Genomic DNA, 20,918 nt, shown 5'->3' on the forward strand with positions numbered 1-20,918 from the left:
ACGTTTGCATTGGGAAGTCCTTTCAATGCTTCGGAAGCTCTGGTAAGGAGAATGCAGGCATATCTCAGAGCCCAGACTGGGTTTCTTGCTACTCTGACATGAGTTTTTCACTAAAAAAAGGAGAGGTTTTATCCCTTCTTAGGGATGAAATGGGATTTAAATGCTGCCTCTCTCCCAGGACAGAAGTAAGGCACAGTGTGATTTCCAGAGCTGGCAGATATCTACTGTCTGTTACACACCTGTGTATGTTATGAGACTCCCTCCAGGTGGTTCTTCCACCTTTCTGCCAGCAGAGTAAACAGGCAACTCCTCCCTGCCTGAAGTGCCTGACTGCCATCTTATACAGCTCTTGGCCGGACACTGATCATAGCTGCCAGGTTGGGTTTCCTGAGGTAGAACAAGACAGCTTTCTTCTTTAGGAATGCACAGTTCAGAGGAGCCTTCTGGGATAAGAGTAAAAGGAAGCCATTGGTGCTCATGGTCCCAACCTGTAGCTTTAAAACCTCTGCAAGGAACAGCCAAGGTACCCAGCGTTTCCTAAAGGGATCACCTTTCATGGGCAATTGGAGAGCATGTTGAAAAGGAATTGGCTCACCTGGTGTAGCCTCCAGTCGGAAAAAAATTGCCAAAGAGTGATGCTTAGACTAAGAAAGCAGAGATTATGATAAGCCTGAAAAGGCAGGATAGAATCCACACTTGTTTGGAGTACAGGTAAATATTGAACATCATTTTTATGACACAGATTTAGGCAGAAAATGATGCAAAGTGAATGCAAGTCATCAGAAGAGAGCTGCTGGTGAAAGCAGAGAAAGAAAAGAGTTGAAAAATTCTAGGCAGCTCATTTCAATGGTCAAGAGAGACAGCTCAGTCCCAGAGATCTGCCGTGATGGGACGACAGCGTAAATCAGTGATGACATCTGTAGTGAAACAGGTCCTGGAAGTCTCTGTAGGTAGCATTATCCCGAGGGCCCTGAATGAGGTACCAGGAACAGGACATACATCTGCAAAATTCCAGCCTCAGACTGAACGCAGGTGAGATTTTCACTAATAAGAAACAGAAAACAGAGATAGGGAGGCAGTCTTCTGACAGTGTAGAAATACTGTTGCAAGATGCAGGGCCTTCGTCTGTGTAATTTTGCTTTGCTGTCCCTCTGTACAGACTTTATAGCTTCATAACCAGCCATGTGTTTGCTGCACTTTGTGCTTCTGTTTCTAAGCAACCAGTGTACATCCTGACCCTGGAGCTCCAGCGCACTGCAGGAGAGCAGAAACTTGTGGCTCAGTGAACGGAAGTTGGGAGCAGTGTTTTCTGCCACCTCAAGAGAGAGAACCTTAGGACAGATTGGAAATAATTTCTCTTCTGCATATGCCCTGTTTTGCAGTTCCTCAAGTTCAGTAGTCTTCCTCCCACATCTCTCCGTGTAACTTGACCGTCACAACTGAGCAGCGACAGTGTCTCTGAAAAAACATGAGTGCAGGCACATGCCAAACAAGTAGCAGCTGGTATTGTTTGCCATTTGTGGCATCCACTGATGTCTGATACTGCTGGAGTCCCCCAGGCAAATAAATGAAAGCCACACTATCAGCAGCAGTTTGTCATCAGTGTGGGTACAACTGTACCTCATAAGCTGAAGAAAAAAAGCAGTACCAGCTTTGTAGGATCTTTGTCCGTTACTGCCTCTCTTGATTGTTCTCAGAAGACCTACAGTATGAGATGGAAGAACATTTGTATTACTGCACAAAACACAGTTTCTCATGGACGAGGACTGAAGTAAATGGTCAGAAGTGCAAGCAGAGTCGCTGGCCCCTTGGCTGAGCTATGGGGACAGATGTTTTCCTCCAGTTTGTGGAGCCAGGACACTGATAGCTTTGGAGGCGCATGTCCAGGGAGATGAACATTGATTAGTTCATCAATGGAAAAAGAAAGGGCTACCGAGCAGTACTGAAGTGGAGATTAAGGAATTATTTTTATGTGGCATCTGCTCGCCTGGCACATGTGGCGGAAGACTTGATTTCTTGTTAATCAAATAGCCAGCAACGATCAATCGCAGTTACTAGGTTCTGAACTCCTGTAAGCATTGCCTGCTGAAGCAGAGCCAAGATACTTCTCCAGAGGCTTTTACTCTCTCCTCGGAAAGTCAAGGCTGACCCTGTCCAAGTGTCTGGAAGACCTCTGTTGTAGAGCAGCTATTTGGGAGTGAGACATGGTGAGGAGACACAAGGTGCTTCCCGTGGTGGGCTCCCTGCTCTGCCGTGACCGGCTCCTGCTACAGCATACACAGAAGGCAGAGGAGTGTATGTGATGGGGGGAGCTGCTCATTCAGTCAAAGTTGCAGGGAGCTGTTAGGAAATGTGAATTGCTTCAAGGCAGTGCTTGGTGGATGTGTATCATGCCATTGGATGTTTGGGGATATCCGCAATTAATTGTTAGTGTTGGGAGGCAGTTGCTGTTGCTACAATCCCCAGAACAGCTGGAGATCCTCTCTTTGGACTTCTACAGCTGTTGGGAAGCTCAGTATTTGCCAGCCAAGTGTGTTTATTTTATCCCAGCGCACAAGGTTTAGAGTATGGGTAAACCACATATGCTTCCTGGCTTTCAGAAATTTAAGAATTAAAAATGTGAAGAGATAGCATAGCTGTATGAAATCTTAGTTATGAATCTTCCTCTTTTTATTCTCTCTTTTCATAGAAAGCATCTGTACAGTCTTATTCAAAGCTCTAAGCAAGCTCCTTGCCCATGGTATGGCAAATAATCAGTTTTTGTAGTTTTCAAGCTGTCCTTCCTGATTGTCAGCTGCTGCTGCTGCAAATTCAAACCAGAGAGCTGCTGTATATAGTGTTTAGTCCTGTTCAGTCTAAGCTGATACAACAAACATTTTGATTCATCCGTGGAAACTGAAGCTTGCCTGATGCCAAGTCTAGAATATACTGTGATGAGAAAGCGGGAGGTAGGAGAAAAGCAAAAACAGCTGTTACTTCCATGCCCTGTTAATCTGAGAAGTTATGTGTTGACAGACATGGTATCTTTACCAAGTCATTTGGCATTCTTTTTTCTTTCTCTTGAGGCAGAGCGATTTCTATAATTAGCATTCAAAATGTGGTGGGCAGAGGATCAGCATTCTTATTATCATGGAAGCTGTCAGCTTGGATCTCCCCCTCTCGAGGAGTTACCGTACCACTACCTGTAACAGCCATCGGCACCGACACACTCAGAGGGACTGGGTACCTGCAAGCCTGGTGGGCTGTACAGAAATATATGGGGGATATGTTGTGGCTTTTCAGTACCACTTCCTATTCTGAGGACCAGTCAACAAACAATTAAACATCTGGATATATGTAAAGACAGCAGTGAAAACTTCGTAAAATAACAGAAGACCTGAACTGAAAGAAGCGAGAGGTCAAAAGGAATCTGCCATCGTCCTGCACTCAACCACTTATTACCACGTTGTAGTTTGGGGCGTTCTGTGTCAACCAGCGTTGGAGCAAGAAATGAAGCTGTACAGCCTTGTAGATGAATCCAAGCACTGCCTTCAAGCGCTGAATCCTTTGGACAGGGCAATACCACTCTGTGCTATATTGTGTGCCTCTGCCAGAAGAGGATTAGACAGTGATCTTCCTTGGGAAACTCTGGTGTTGTATCGCAGAAGTACTATGCTAGCTGAAGGAGTTATTTCTCTTCTCCTTAGGGGACTGTGCAGTGGGCCCTACTTGGTGGGAGCTGCTCCAGGATTGTTATTGACACACCAAGCTCAAAGCTTTGACTTCATGCTCCAGGTGCTACGCTGGGCAATTACGGAGCAGTTTCCTTAATGGCTGCATTAAGGGGTCTTTTCAGCAGCTTGTCACTACAACCCTAGCAAAGCACAGCCTACTACAGACACAGAGGTTTTGTCTCAGTGTTCAGCACAGGTGAAATGCTGCCAACTGCTAAGCCCTTGGTGTCTCCTTACAGCATGACATCAAAGAGGTTTCCCAGACGGGAACTACCTTATTCTGCTGGTTTCATAAAGGAAGGGATTACAGCCTGACCGAGTCATTTTTATGCCAGTGATGCTTGGGAGAGTCCTGTGATCAGTCTTGTTCTTTGTGGTCAGAAAGGCTTCTAGCATTTCAGTTCTTCTGATAGTACTGGGACAGGACAGGAGTAGATTCAGGAAGGATAATTTGTAGCCTTTATTGCTGCTGTGCAATCCAGAGCTTTATTTTACATGCCACTGGTAAAAGTGCAGTCATTCTGTGTATGGCTGTGCTTGTCTTGGAAAAAAAACAGAAGAAAACAACAAAACCCCCGGTATGTCCAACTTCACCTCATAAATGTGACACTGACTCCTTAATAGGATTAGATATTTCCAAAAGGTTAGCAATTATATTGCCATTTAGGAAAACAAAGGGCTCCCCTGTGGAATGCCAAGTTAAAAATAAAAATCACCCACTTTTCTGCTTCACCCTTTAACCACTGTGCTTATGGCCTCTTGTCCATTCACATTTGGAAGCTAGGCTTCTGCATAAGGCCTTTTTGAGCTAAATACTGCCTGGTTACTGAAGTAGCATTATGATAAGATAAATATAAACATGGGAATGAAAGAGATATGATAGAAAGACTGCTCAGGTCAACCAAATCTAAACTTAACTTGCTGTGTTTCAGAGCTCTGCTTTATTTTGGTTGTATCACAAAATGCGAAAAAGGACAATTTCACTGGATACACAAGAAAAGAAGAGATTTCAGAAAATAATCTCATAATAATCTGCATAGCTTCTTTAACTCTGTGATGAGCACTTAATTATGCATTTTGGAACATGCCCCAGTGGCTAAATCCTACTTCCTCTGTGTTTCATGAAAAGTCAGTTGGGGAGAGCTATTAGGTGTAGGCTCTTCAAAAGCATTCAGACCTACAGAGATGCCAGTAAGTGCTTCTGGTTTTTGGTTTTTTTTTTTCCCCTCCTTTTTTTTTTTTTGACATGTAATTAGAGCCTGCTGGTTTTGGAGAAAAGATGCTGGTCAAGACACTTATGCCTGTTTTATCTTCCCAACAACATACTGGGGACTGACTCTTGGATTCCCACTGGGACAATCAGCCCCCAGGCAGTTTGTCCCAGGCAGAGCATTTGGTTGTAGCAGAGTCAGAGAGCAGCCACAAAGGGCAAATTTCTTTAAGCAGAGTCTCTGTCATTATTGTTAACCATGAGCACATCCATCACTGATGAACAGGGAACTCACTAAATGAGTTGTCTGCTAAAGGAATACTGAAATAAAGAAATTCCCTGTATCAGAGGAGCCTTCAGAAGATGTGTCTGCCTGGGATTGTGAGAAAAGGCCACGTGCTGTCTGGCCTACCCAGAGATGGGACTGACAGAAGCAGTCTGCTGTCATGGAAGATGACAAGGGGAAAAGATGGGAGGCTGTAATTTGTGAAGAGCTTGCAGTCTGCAAATCCTGCCCATGCAGAAGTGAAATAGCAGAACTCTTCTGGCTTTAGTGACGATGGGGTTAGACCACTCATTCCATGAGGGACAGTGTCTTGTGAATTCAGGCCAAGATTTTCAAAACTGGCTTGTGGCTGTGCAGCCTCCACACTTTTGGTACCTGTTACAAATCTGCAAAACAATCTCCAAAGAACAAAAGACCTAGACACATTTAGCACTTAAAAAACAACCCTTGTGTGCACACTGCCATGGACTTCTCCAGAATTACTCATTTCAATGAAGTTAGGGACCCAGAACTTGGCAATTACGGAGCAGTTTCTTTAATGGCTGCAGTTTTCTCTTTCATTCTGTTTTATGTGGTCAGCTTTCTGGTTAAAATCTGCTGCACGACGGGGTGTCTTTCACGTTTTTGATGGAATTCGGTTGTTCTACTGTTATAGTATATGTAGTATAATACTAGTTAAGTATTAACTAGTATTAAATCTCCTCTGAACACCAGTTCCTCATATGAATAGCGAGAAGTTGTAGCAGAAAAAGAAATAATTCCTCAGGGCAGGTGGGGAGGAAAGGGAGGAATGTATTACAGATGAAATGCCTTTGGCTCCTGAGTTCTTGAAGTTTGTAGAGACTGTCTGTAATTTCACTTTCTCATAGGAATGGGAAAAGGTTTTGGCAGCATCTATTTATTTTCTTCAAAAATGTTTTTACTTGCTTGGACTACTGAAAAATCCACTTGCTGCCTAGCCCCCTTTGGCTTTCAGTTTGCTTGTATCCCCTCTTCTTCAAAGTCCTTCCTAGCTTTTTGACTTTTTCCTTCATCAAATAGAATTTGTTATTGAAGCTGCAGGGCCCCGGATAACTCCAGCCTCTCTTGTCACAGATCTGTCTCATTACTCCACTTTTCTCAGCACTTCAATACTCATCTCTTGGGCCTCCCTCTTTGTTTTTCTCTTTCTGAACATAATCAGCTGCCAAATGCCTTCCCTTTGCAAAGCCTTTTCTTCCAGAAACTATTTCCCTCTTTTATCCTTGATGCCAGTCTCTCCATGCTCACAGTTAATTGTAGTGTTGTTTTCTACTCTTTATTATTCATTCTGTCTCCCACTAGTGCAATTAATACCCCAACAGACGTGAGGGTGAGTCACGGCCAACGGGAGGGCTAAAACCCACCAGTTCCAAAACCACTTGTTTCTCCCATCTCAGCAAAGTAAGATTCTCCGCACGGTACCTCCCGTCACCCACCTAGGTCAGATGCTAGTCTGTAATAATGCATATACAGTCATTTAGACTGGTCTCAGCTTTCTGCCTTTTATGACATATCTTTGTGCACACAGAGCAGGCAGAAAGTTAGTGCTAGCTCAGCCTCTGCCTTTTTATACTTCATCGTCTTCCAAAAGTTTTTCCCTTATTTTCCTAGCTCATTTTTTAAAAAATGAAAACATGCATTTTACATCTTCCTCATCTGACTTGGGCTTGCTTGAGTCACATAACAGTTTTTTTGCTGGAGAAGTAAATACAGCTCTATCTACCTACTCTGAAAAAATGATCAATGAAAAAGAAAAAGACATCATGCTTTTCAGAGATCTTGAAAGCTGATATCACCATCTGTGCTTGAATGCTGGTCCCTCTGTGAAATAGGTTTAACTTTGTTTTTCTAAAAAAAAAATTCAGTAAGGGGTTTCTAGATTGTCTAAACATTCAGGTCTGGATTTGAATTATGCTTAACATTTAAACTGTTTTATAATGTTTAAGTCTATTCCCCTCTTTGTATTGTAGCCTCTGTGTATAGAAAAGGGAGTTGTTTGCTATCTTCTCTACAAAAGCTTCTTAAATATTGGAAGAATGTTATAGTTTCTCCTTTACTCTCCTTCCATTTTCTTTTTCTTAGAAAACAGAATTCTTTGATGAAATCAAAGATTTTCTTTGATTCAGGACTTCCTTTTCAGTGATATTTTCTAGGCCTCTTCTCATTGCCTTTGCTGTCTTTTAGACTTCCTTTGAGTCTATTCACAGTTTTCTGAAATTGCTATGCCAACTGGAATCATGCTGGTGCTTAATCTGATGGTCACAATAATATTCCCAACTGTTAATCTTAGCCTTTCTTTTTGTAACAGCATCACTATTACTGCTTTTTCACTGCTCTCCAGTTTGGTCCACCAAAACCCACAGATCTACTTTTGCAATATTGTTGTAGCCTTATCCCATTTTGTGTTTCTACATCTTACTTGGCCATCTTCCATGGTCTACTTGGTCCTTGCTGATTTTGGACAATTTCTGTCTTTAAGCAGGAATTTGGGGCCATTTCCTGAAGGTTGGTGTTGCCTAAATAAAATCCTTTTCATTACGTGATCTTATAAAGTATCAGATCATTTCAGGGCTTAATTATTTTTACAGAGAAGATGTTTTCATGATCATTGTCTCCGTAAAAATATTTTAGTAGGACTGGACCTCACACAGACCTTTGCAATGACAAATGAAGCATCTCGTGCTGATAATGAACATTTGATAAGTGAGTTTTGAATACAGTTTTTGAATCATTCTCCAGGGTCAGCCACATTGAAGTGTTTTCCTTCATACCATAGTTCCTTAAAGCAAACAGAAAATACTATAAAAGACATACTTTTCTCAGTACAGCTTATACTTAACCAGTTCCTTTTTCTTTTATTATGCCAGGGAGGAGTAGCAGCAGGGCTGCTCCACAAGGGAGTCAAGCCAGGACCCGAGGGTGACAGCAAAGCAGGGACCTCTCCAGCAAGGGCACAACGTTGCAGCCTGCAAGAAGAGTGGGGCAGGTCAGAAGGCAAGCTGAGAAGTCAGATCAGTCAAGCAAGGTCAGCAAAGCCAGGTAGGGCATAGCACACCCGCAGCATCACTCAGGCAAGACCTGGGCCTAAACTTACGTTTGATTTCAGTGTGATTAGTTTGAGGTGATGTGTACTTAACAAATCCACAGTCAGTTTTGGGGGGCTGGTTTTCGGGGTTTCTTTTGGGACCTTATTACCCTCTAGGGGATTGATGATTCATTGTGTAATCATTTATCCTGGTGTTTTTCTGCATATTGAATTGAGGCTGCCCGTTCTGCGATTTCCCAAGATTTCTTGAAGATTTATTCACAGTGATGAGCTGCTTCTGCAGCTTTCTTAGGTCGATTTGATCAGGCTGTGTAGTTTTTAACACAACTTGCTCACCTAAACTTTCTTTAATCTTTTCTTCTTTTCCGTCCTGAAATGTAGATCAGAATCTTTTTTCTTTAAAATAGAAACCAAGGCAATGCAGTATATTTAGTATTTTAACCATATTTCTGTCATTTATGTATTTACTTCCCTATGTAGTAATGTACTTCTGCTTCCAATCCAATCTCTACATTAATGCAATTTTGTTCCTGTTCTTGACAATTCCTTCCTGATGCCACCAAAGAGCTTTTGACAGAGCTCTTTACACAACCAGTATTGGTTTCATATTATTCTTTGTCCTAGTGAAAGTTTTCTTTCAAGCCGCTAGTATTGTCTCTTCCAGTGACTACCAACTCCCCTACACTTCTTCATTCCTATGTTTTTCCCAAGAGACCTTCATCCAGTTCCCTGTGTGTGTTAAAGTCTTTTTGATTCTGGATACAATACAAATGTTTTTCTGTGGGAGAGTTCCTGCTACAGAAGGTTTGGGCGTGGATATCAGCAGCTTATCATTCGACCAAAGTGGACCTCCTTAGTGGAGGGAGCGAATGGGTGGAAACTTAAGTAACACTGCTGTCTAGAGGTTGTACAGCACCACCAAATTTGGTGACAACAGTCTAATACAGCTGGTTTACTCTGTCTTATTGCATCTATGGGTGGCATATAAATGTCAAGTGCAACACACGAAACAAGAAATAAATGAATAAGTATTAGAAATATGCCATTCCTTTGAAGCACTCAGTCCGTTAGCATTCAGAGCCTATTTTTAAAATGCCATCAGGCCCAATTTTAAATTAAGAAATACATTTGCAGATTTTAGTTACGGCTATGTTGCCTTGGATTTCCAAATTACTTGACGATATTTGGGCATTTGTCTAAAAGCAGAGCAGTGCAAGAAGATGAATCAGTGGAGTTCAGGCTAATGAGGATGCTGAACGTGTGAGGATTGCAAGTATGTAGGAGTTACGTGACTAAACAGGGTAGGAAACATGAGACTCTGGAAACTTAGTATCTTACTTGTGACAAAAGCTGTGTTTTGATTCTAGTTCAGTTTCAAAGTGGAAGGCATAGATTTATTATTTGGTTTCAATTGATAAATGACAACTGGATCTGTTGTGCTTTGGAGACTGTGGTCCTCTGAGATGTGGGTTGTGATTCATGAATGCTAATGGCTCCTAAGGACAGTGAATGGCTGAGAGGAGCAAGTGGTGTTAAGTTCCCTGTAAAGATCCTGTAATAAAAAAAGAGTAACTTACACAAAGTACTAGATACTCTTGCTTTCGAATTAGCCGCTTGGTGCTGGTGATAAAGACTTTGAGGTATGGCTTAGAAAGCCTATTCGTGAGCCTGCTGGGCATGAATGGTAGAAACTTAAGTAGAAACCTGGCCCTGGTTTTATTGAAGTAATTCAGTTGTTAGAGCACTTCTTGACGAATAGATGGAAAATAGATGCTTGGAGAGGGTTAAGGCTGGTCAAATTTCAGAACAATCCTAAAGTGTTCCTACTGGGAGTTGTTCTTTGTTCATACAATGACAGGAAATGAGGGTATGTCTTGAAAACAGCTAAAATGGGTAAACCTTGGATTTTTATGATTAAACTGCCTACCTACTGAAGATTCAGTGAAGTCTAAATGATTGATTGGTGGTGAATCACAGAACCAAACATGCTGACTTTTCATTATTGCTACTGGAATTACAGTTAAAAAAACCAGTACACAAAATAATTATCTAATTGTGCTAGATGTTGTCAGGAAACCAGAGGACAAGAGATGTTCAGTGAATTTAAGTCAGCAACGTGCCTTTTAAGTAGAGCAAATGGGAAAATGTCAATAGCTGTATATTCAACTGGGAAATGCAGTCCTAGCAAAACTGAAATACTTCATGCAATCCTCTTGTTCTGTAGAAATTTCTTTTCTTTTTCCTTGTGTCGCTCAAATTCCCCTCCCAAAGGCTAATTACTTCATCAGACAGTGTTTCCAGGATAAAATCCTGCTTTCTAAAATAGTCTTTTCTTTCATCTTTTTTTACATGTTTTGGTATACATTGTTACAATTCAATCACAGTGGGTTTTTTGTGTGTGTGGAGGTAGCATTCCGAGAGCGTTTTGAAATTCAGTTTTAAAAAAGCAAACATTTTAATTTTGTAATTGTCCTTAAAACATTATTTCCGTATTTAACACAGGCCTGTTCCCAGTGAAGGCAAACCATTTGAAGGCTTTTACTTCAGAGTTCTTCCCCCACGGTGAAATGCCAAGGCCATTTTAAGGAATACCACCCTGAGCCAGACAGACACTTAAGGGAATTTTTATGTCATGTTGATGTTCATTTTGAGCACATCTGTGAGTATTTTGCTGAACTGGGATGAACATAGGTGTATACTTATGTTTAATAATAGTCTCCAAGTTTTGCTGAATCATGCAGAGTAATTCAGGTTGAAAGGGACCTCTGGAAGTCATCCGGTCCATAGCTTTAATCAAGAAAACACATGTCTGGCAAAAGCTCTTTGGAAAAAATTACCTCCTGCAATAACAGGCTATCTCTATTGTTAGCTTATTAAATGTCACTCTAAAATCAATAGATGGCATGACCTGCAAAACGTATACCAGCCAGATGGGTGTGTGCATTTAATCTGATTTTTAAAGAGCACGGTGTTTGTATCTCACTTGTGGATGGCACAGTTTGCCATTTGCCAAATTGTGTTTCTTGTTGCAGTAAAACAAGCTCTCTTTGAGAGACTGGCCGGTTGTTCCGGTCTAGAACACATAAACAGAATGGATTAAATTATTAAGACCTGGGTATTCTTCACCAGAAAAATCTGTGCTTGCAGCAACAGATAAACTGTGCCATAAGCAATAGACAGCACAGACAGAGCTGTGCATGATTTAGCTTTCTGCATAAAAAAAGAGATGTAGCAATAAGCTTTGGGAATCCAAGTAAAGCAAACTTTGCCGGGCAAAATGGGTGTCATTTTTGCAACATACAAGTAAAGGAAGAAGGACTGGATGAAAGGGATGTGGAACATGTGGAGTACCTGGAGGTGAAAAACATTTTCTTTGCTGTGTTTTTCAAGGGAGCACAACAGAATCAGGCATCTGTGTTTGATTAGATCCTTTAAAAATACCAGCCTAGATACAATGTGTTACAAAAATCACCTGCAAAATTAGAGCTGTTGCTGCACCTTCCTACCCCTTCCCAATATTTTCCATGTTTTCTGGTAATTCGGAGAAGGGAACAGTTTGGGGCAATACAGCTGGAAAAGTTATTGGTTTCCCCTAATTGTGCAAATCTGTCATCATCTCAAAGGTATGCAGATTTATGAGAAGAAGGACTCTAGTTTCATGAGCATGCCACTCCACCTAATCACTGGGCAATGACCTTACCTGGTAATTGGCACCTCTAGACCCTCAAAGGATAAGACTTGGTGATGCTCTAATCCTGTAGCACATCTTGCACTAACCTGGACCTCTCATCAATGTCAAGAGCATCTATGAGATGCCCCCAGGGTTGCTCTAAGTGTCAGGCTCTCTCAGATTGAATAGGTCCTCAAGATGTTCTCTCTCATGCTAGTGTTGAAGTTGCAGTCCTCTTAGGTGAATTGCACCGAAACAAAACAGAATGAGATCCCATCAAAAATGTACCTCAAAAGCCACTTTTCTTCTTTTATTTCTCAAATTTTCACTCCGTTTCTCAAGCTGCAGCAATAGTTAGTATCACAGAATTAACAAGGTGGACAACCAGAAATGAGAATAAGTGAAATGTCACTGAAGATGTTTACTTTTTGCTGTTTAGGTTGGAAACAGTTGGCATACAAAATGTCCAGGCAGAAGCACTATGAGTACAGCTACATGTTGACCTAGGAATCGGTGAGGTCAGTTCAAGTATTAATACTTTCTCTCCAATAGTTGACTTAATGAGATTTATCAAAGAACAGATTGAGAAGTTCCAGGAACAGGCTTAGGCTTCACAGAAGCAGCTAAAGCAGCAGTAGCAAGAAGGACCCACTGCCAAACAAAGGAAAATGTAGTGTATTAAATAAAGACGTGAATTTATTGGATTAGTCTTGCTATTAGTCCAGTAAAAGTGGACTAATATTAGTATCCAGTATTAGTGGATATTTTAATCTGTAGACACAAGTATTTCTTAATTCAACAGTAAATTAAAATGTTCTAATGGAATAGTTTTGGCCAGGAGCTGTGAGGGCTGGCAGCTCCCTGCAGGCTGGGAAGCCAGGAGCTGCAGGGGATCCCCGGGCAAGCAGGGCAGGGGCTTCGGCAGCCAGGGCCCGTCCCACCGCCCGCAGCGAGGGAGCAGGGCAGGCTGGGGGCAGCCAGGTTCATCCAAGAGTCCTGCACAAGTCCATAGGGATGACACGCATCCAAGGCCAGCCTGGGAGGTCAGTCTGCACATCCTGGTCTTGGTCTGGCCCTGGGCAGGCACAGGCAGGGCTGCGAGGCAGCGGGAGCTGTAGCTCCGGCGGGGGCCAAGCACTGGAGCCTCAGCATGTGAAAGCAGCTCCCCTGGGCAGGGGTGGGTGCTGGCTGTGGCCGCCCTGCAGCGCTGGCTGGGAGCCTCTCCAGGGTCAGCAGAGGGAGGGGACGGCCATCGGCCGTGCTGGCTCTGAGCTGCCCCCAGCCCTGGCAGCCGGAGGGGAGATGTGCTCAGGGCCCTAACAAGTTTCATGATTTTCTCCTCTATCCAGCCCCACAGTCTAGGTATGCTAGGATACTACAGACAGCTGTTATGGTTTCATTTCAACAAGAAATTTGCATGTATTAACAACAAACAGCCTTACACGCTGAAGCATTTTCATAAATATTGTTCAAGCAACCCTGTTTGACCCACTCCAAGAAATTCATAAAAGCAAATGGACAAGTATTCTCCTCTTTATCAGTGAGGATCAGCAATAACTATATCTGAGTGAATAATCATAGTTTTCTTCTCTTACATCAGGATAAATGGAAGGTAATTCCATTTTAATCAGGTCTTTGCTCCATTCCAGTTTGGGAGAAGTGAGACACCACTGATAGCAGGGGAGATGCTCCTGATGTAAACTGGTGACAAAGAAGGCTGAATTTGGCTTCTACTTATATCAAACAATCAGATATTATGCAAGCTGCATATCTTGTTCTAAACAGAAACATATTGGCATATTTTGGTTTTGTCAGAAAGGTCTTACAGGGTATGAATTTCCCGCCACAATAAATAAACTCTGCCAGGCATAAATCATTTAGATAGTTCATAGCAAGTTTCACTTAACCCCATCGTTGGAGGGCTCTTCTAGATCCTCCAGCATCAAATCCTGCTGCTTATTCATCCAATTTCCTTTCCTAATTGGCTTCCCCTCCTCCTTAGCATTTTGACAAGCTTCATCTTGGGGTGTCTGGTAGTTGACAGCTGGCAAAATGGCATTGTTTTGGCCTCGCTGCAAATAGACCTCTTTGTGAATCACCTCCCTAGAACAGAGCTGAAGTTTAAAGGCTGCCTGGAAACCTCGGCGAAAGTTTTCATTAAAGAAACCATAGATGATGGGGTTGACGCTGCTGTTGAAAAAGGCCAGCCAGTGTGCAAAGGGATAGATATAAATGTTAATGATCTGCAGCTGGACATCTGACAGGTTAGCGTAGTCTGAGAGCATCATCAGAGTCCACAGAGGAAGCCAGGACAGGATGAAAAGCAAAGCCACGATAACGAGCATTTTGATTACTTTTTGCTTCTTCTTGGACGCAAGGTGCCGCTGCTCCTGGCTGTGTTTTCCCACCGCAGGCATTGCCGTGTTGAAGAGAGTAATGCCTATCCTCACGTACATGATAACAATGAGCGACAGGGGAGCCAGATAGATGTTGACAAAGAGAACCGTTGTGTAGATCTTTCTCATGCCTGGATCAGGCCAGTCCTCCCGGCACCAGTAGACAGGGCGGGTTTCATTGCCATAGCCAAGGATCACCCTGAAATGCTTCTCTTCTTGCACCTGCAACATGACTGCAGAGGGACACATGATTGCCACAGCCAGAATCCAGATGGCTGCTAAAATGACAACTGCAGTTGGAATGGTCAACTTCTGCTTAAAAGGATAAACGATGCATCGAAACCTGCAGCAAAGACACCCGGGGACATATGTGAAAAAGCCATTTAAGGAATGTTTAATCAAACAGGCAAACATGTCCACGCTTTCCAATTTGTGAATTTTAAAGAAGTACAGATGTAATCAGCTCCTCATCCTACATAAACCAGTGGAGTTAGAATTAGTTGCTCCATTTAAGAGCTGTGTTGATAAAAAGTCTCCAAAAAAATCACATTATTGTTAACATTTCTTTGTACAATCTGTCTTCTTACCAGCTTGCTAGTACTACTTCAGTAACCGAAGCAGGTATCAGTGCCTCTACTGTCTAGTTCAATAGTTCAATAACCAACGTTAGGCAGCCAACTATAGCCCAGCTGTATCATTTTTAAGAGGTACTAGTGGAGGAGCAAATTGTTGTGGCTGCTTTTTAGACACGGCCACATTTTGTTTTGCTTGCTAGCTCTCGGAGCAAAATACCTCAAATCTGTTGCAACGTTGTACGGATTAATGAATCAGCCTCAACGTGGTCCAGTGGCCTCAGGGTGATGAAAAAGATGGTTTCCCATCTCTGTATCATCTTACCTGTCTACAGCAATTGCAACTAGAGTGAAGACAGAGGCTGAGACAGAGATTCCTTGGACCATCCCACTCATCTTGCAAACCATGCTCCCAAACGGCCATCCTGGAAAGAAATGGGACACTGAAATTTTCTCCAACTCACTGCAGTACTATACTTCCTCTAGTGTAAACAGAAGAGGAATTTTCCTCCCCCAAACCAAGAGACTTCCTTTGCTCTGTCAGGCTGTAGGCGGTAAGGGAGGCAGAGTTTAGGGAAATAACTGCTTTGCCAAATGCTTTGAGTGTGTTTCTGATGTTCTGAAAAATAGCAGAGCAAGGATTTGTGATTACAGATTAAAGTGGGGCCTTGACACAGGAAAGGGAATCGAGCACTACAGTTGAAGATGTCTTGAATGCTTCCATTAAATCAGAGGACATGTGGGGTATCATCTGAAGTAAAAACATCTCCTCTGGTTCCTTCAAAAAACAAATATAGTATCACTTCAGATTACCCTTGAATTTAGCTTCAGGACAGCCAGGGCCGACTGCCATACTTTCCTGAGGAGGCTCAAAGCTATGCCACCTCCTACCACCCTGTTTGTCTGCTGGGTATACAGGGCTGCAAGGTATCTAATGGGGGTGCCTAAACTCTTTTTAACGAGTGTAGAGGTGATGTACATGAAGGGTTTTGCCCCTTGGGCCAGGACGCAATACAAGGGCTCCACATTTGTCCCAAATCTCATCAGAGGGGTTGGTTCTGAATGCCAGGGACAGAATTAAGGAACGATTTGTGGGGGTTACTGTCTCCTGCACCATGCTCTTACAAATGCAGGAGAGTCCTCCTTGAGCTCTTACTGCTACGTGGTGTGACCAGGCCTACCTGCAATGATGTTGTCCAGGAGAGTGGTGGGCATGCAGAAGATTCCCACCAGTAAATCACTGACCGCCAGGTTTAAGATGAAAAGATTTGTGACTGTTCGCATGTGTTTGCTCCTCAGAACGATAAAGCAAACCACTCCGTTGCCAATCATACAGAGCAAGAAGATGAGGAGGTAAGAGACGATGAAGACAGCTGCCACTGATGGCTGATGAAGGTAGAAGTCTACATAGGAGACATTGTCTTCCAAGTACAGGTACTTGTATGTTCCGTTAAAACCAAGCATGTGAGGCCAATCCGTTGAAGAATCTGAATCCATTTTCTTACTCGTGTCGTATTGTGCCTTAAAAGATGTTTTTAAAGAGGTCATTATAGCATGTTGGAAATTGATTTGAAGAAATAGGACTAGATTTGGATATACAGTGTCTTGAAATACATGAAAAACTATTACATATGCTCATTCCTTTAGGGCTTACTTTGACAGTCCATGTTCTGAGCATTCCCAGGCAGGAAAAACCAAAAATACTATTAGTTTGATTTTCCAGCATGGGTCTATAAAAGTGACTGGCAAGGCTGATAAAGTTTTTCTTCCATCTGCAGGCTCCATAAATCAAGTCCTTTCCTTCCCAAACAAAGGATGTAAACTGGCCTTTTGTGATGTGTCAGGTAAACAAACCAACGAACTAAACAGTTTATTTTGAGAGGAAAAAAATCAGAATTCTTGAGAAATCTGCTTACTCAACAGTTTGAGTAATCTGGCACTTACTTAGGTAACAGTGAGGTTGCTGAGCTATTAAAAACAGTGATTAAATTAAGGCTTTCTGAAGTGATACAAATTCTCTGCCTGAATATATACAAATCCAGTCCCATTTCACTGTAAAGGAAGATTTTGGGTGTAGCTGATGTTAGACCACAGCTGACTTGACTTCCCTGCTTAAAAGCCACATAGATCAGGAGTTGCCTAAAGCTGGGGGAGGGAGGCAGGGGACAGAGTCTGACTTCAAATAGGAGTAAAATTAACTGGTGACAAGAGGCACAAAATTAATACGTAGGAATGGATGGCCTCAGGACACTTACCGTATTTCTTTACTGTGAATGGCATTTAAATTAAGACACAAATAATCAAATCCTGATGAAATTGTATTTGAGGGAAGAAAAATGTTGGCTACATCTCTTTCCTTATAAGAGGAAACTCACAGCAGGCCCTTTTTTGTGGGCCTAAGGTTTCAAGCTGCCTCCACAGATTCTTGATGAGGATGATGCACGTGCCATTTTTGCCATGTCCATGGAGTAATGATGCAAAGTGATAACCTCTCCTCACTCTGCCTATGGCAGCCCTCTCCCCAGGAAATGGAGATGTGTTAAGTAACAACGCTAAAAGGACTGGCCTTTTTCTTCTTGATGTGTTTTACTTGAACAGTTTCTACTGTTTAAGTAGAAACTTAGGTAGAAACAAAAGAGTCTGCCTGTTATTCCCTGATGTATTTATTCACATTTAATTCTCAGGAAGACATTGTGGCTTTCCTGTATTTTGTTTGTCAATGGAGTTTAGTAACATCAAAACCTCTGCCAAGTTTTTTTTTCCAGGTAGTAAGTTTGTTACAAAAAAAATCTTCTGATAGGCCTCAGGTTTGGAACAAGAAGAGTAGTGAAAAAAAATACAGTTTTCTACAGCCTTCTGCCTTTTTAGAAGCCTGCAACAATACAGTGTTTATAATGGCCCTGTATTTTTACATATTCATTAAAGTGTCTGCATGTTAAGGTGCAGGTAGACAAGAATCTAAAAAGCCTCTTCAGAAACTGGCTGCTTATACATTTAACAAAGCGCTATAAAAAAAGCTAACTGTAGTAATTGTATATTCTCTTTGATAGCCCTTATGCAGGACTGTATGTTTACTTCTATTTTTACTCAAAATATTTTCAAAAACAATTACAATATTTTTATTCAAATGTATTATGCATCAAATGCTTTAACTATTCTGAGGTTAGAGTCAGTTACTGTGGAAAGTGTTTTAATGCTGCTTTTATTATTTACTTAAGAAAAAAGGCACTGCTGTGGTTGCATCCAAACATGCCCAAGATGAAGAGCGTAAGCAGAATCCAAATGTAGACATCTGGCAATAGCAGTTTACTCTGTTCTTTTCAGAGCTGTGCTTTATAAATCCCAGGAGATACTAGGTCACTGAAGCCCTGTTTAAAGCTCAGTATCTTTCCTGCTGCCTTTTGGCCCATAATAAGAAGTAAATTCATTGTTGCTCGCTTTCCTCTTTTCCTCAGTCACCTTCTCACATCAGTAAAGAGCAGAAGCACAAGCAATCCCTGCCAGCCTGGCTGCGTGCTCGCTGGGAGCATCTAGATGAGAGGCAGCACTCTTCACAGGAGCTTCCTCTGCTAGGCAAGGCAGCGAGGTCTCCTTCTCCTTGGCATGGGTATACAGGACGATGGCCAAACCTGTGCCCAGGAACCTCAAAGACTAACATATGGTTTGTAGCTCTGCTTTGCTTTTAAGGCTGCTCCTGACTAAGTAATATTAATATAAGTCAAAAATCTCAATGGTGCTTGGATTCAGACCTTATTCTCTTGGCAGCTAGTGTTGACAGTGACCAGGGAGTTTGCTTTTGTGCAAAGGAAGTGAAACACTAAGAAATGGAGCAGATGGTGCCGGTAATCTGACACCTGATATCTTTGTACATACACCAAAGCAGTGAATGGAGCTGTTGGCTAATCACTGCATGTCAACCTGTAAATGCAACAATGTAAGAAAAGAGTTGTGAGTTTTGCTCTGTGCGGTCAGCACAAGACTTAAGATCTTGGTTAGTCTCACATTTGGTTTTGAAAGTATTAGCAAGGAGGAGCAATTCACCCAGTCCCAAGTGTTTGAAAAACATCAGGCCATGTGTTCTTTCTTACCCTCTAAAAATGATTAGATTATTTTTGCAGGTCCAAGTTAGAAATTAATGCTGCAATAAAAATAGTGCTGTTAAGGTTACCAGGATTAGCCTTACAAACACCCTAGCTTACAGGAGATGGCCCAGTGTACACGTTTTTGTTATCTTGAAGCTGAGGGGGGGAAGAAGAGTGGCTGGAAGGAGAAACAAAGGGAATGCTTTGTGTTTTGGCAAGATACTTGCCAGCTGAAGTAGACAAGGATAAATAACAGAAAGGCACAGAAGACAGAAGCATAAGTCATCTGAGCAAAAAGGAAAAGTGTTACATAAATATTAGAAGATGATAAATAAAAGTAATTTCCACATGGTAATTTCATAAGGATATGGCATTCCTACTTCATTTGTTGTCATTAGATCAGAAAAAGGCAAGAGCCTCAACCAGCTAAAAACTACACTTCCACAGACTGGGATTTTAGAAATGCCAGACTCAAAGTGTTAAAATCCCAGTAACACCACCCATAAACAAATATGCAGTGTGAAGTCCCACAGCACAGGAATCATGCATTGAGCACAACCTTGTGCCATTAGAAACTGAGACTTAACTTTGCATTTTTACCATAACAGTTTCAGGTAATTATGAAGTGAATGCAATAGCTTTTATACTGGCCACATGGAAGAATTCTGGCAACCAGAGACAGCCAGTACTGCTTCACCTTTGTGCACAACCATCCATTTTTATTGTTGTGATTTTTTTTGGCAAAATCTCAAAACTCTCTGCGGCCTTAGAAGCCGAAACAGAAAAATAAGGAAGCTTCCAAGGCATGAAGAACAGATGCATGTTGTTGAGGAAGAAGAAAATGTAATGTGGTAAGCACCACAAAATTTATCTTGTCCTTAGCTCTGTACTCAATAATGTGTCAAGTACACACATTTCTTAGAGACCTTGGAAAATGATTGTGTCTGTTCTGCTGAAGAGCTAGAAAAGCCAGTTTGCAAAATGCCATCAGCTACTGAGGGATGGCAAAAAAAAATAACTCATTCTGCAACTGTATTCAAAATAAGGAGAAGGGCAATGAAAGGATTGACCTATAATTCAGTGGATCAGAAAAGCTATTGACAGAGAAGGCAAAGTTGTTTTCGTCTTTAAAAATAGAACCGAACATCCCCAATTCAGTGAAGCATTATTAGTAGCACTTTTCAGAATTCAAGGAGGATATGTAAGGTAACAGAACAGAAAACAGTCATATGTGATCTCTGCCTTTAAGAAAAGGTATGTGCTGAAGCAAGGGGAAGGGGCCTGGGGAATGATATCAGGGCAAAGAGGACTAATCATCAACCAGGTACTTCTGCTGCAAACACCATTCCCTTTGGAAACCAGACTAAATACCAAAATGCTGTTCAACAGGGACAAGTGCAGAGCACTTCACAGGTCAGGCTGGGGAGTAACTGGCTACATAGCAGTCCTACACACAGGGATCTGGAGTCTGCATTCATCTGGTGACTCAGTACAGCAGCAGTTGGCACCATGTGCAAATGGCTACTAGGATACTCTCTACTAGGATATATAAGCACAGCTGTAACTTGTAGAACACATTAAATAATCCTTCCATATTGTTCATGGCTCAACTAGTCTGTTATGTTTAATTTGGGTCACTTGAATTCCAAACAAATATGGGCACCAAGTAGAGGAAGTCTAGAAGAAAGTAGCAGGGAAGATCAGCAGACTAGTAATTGTGATTTTTAAGAAAGGACTGAAAGGGATGGAAGGAATGGAACCATTTCACTTAAAAGATGACACAGTGTATTCTTTGCATTCACTGTGCATATCAGAAATTCTTTATCATAGCATCACTTGTGCTTCAGCAGGTGTGATGTGAAGGACATGTCTGCACTTCATCGTAAACAGGACTTTTGCTGTCTCTTACAGAGTTAGTCTTC

The 20,918-nt window shown here is 42.0% G+C and overlaps 1 protein-coding gene across 1 annotated transcript; it reads right to left on the minus strand.

Moving 5' to 3' along the window:
• Window positions 1-13,844: 13,844 nt before the first annotated feature.
• On the minus strand, window positions 13,845-16,462 carry NPFFR2 (neuropeptide FF receptor 2). Its single transcript, XM_026118982.2, has 3 exons — window positions 16,096-16,462; window positions 15,240-15,339; window positions 13,845-14,685 (listed from the first exon to the last, which is right to left on the minus strand). Exons 1-3 carry the CDS (start codon window positions 16,460-16,462, stop codon window positions 13,845-13,847), a joined length of 1,308 nt encoding a protein of 435 aa, XP_025974767.2.
• Window positions 16,463-20,918: the final 4,456 nt, after the last annotated feature.

This window comes from Dromaius novaehollandiae, chromosome 4 (genome assembly GCF_036370855.1).
Source record: "Dromaius novaehollandiae isolate bDroNov1 chromosome 4, bDroNov1.hap1, whole genome shotgun sequence".
NCBI lineage: Eukaryota > Metazoa > Chordata > Aves > Casuariiformes > Dromaiidae > Dromaius > Dromaius novaehollandiae.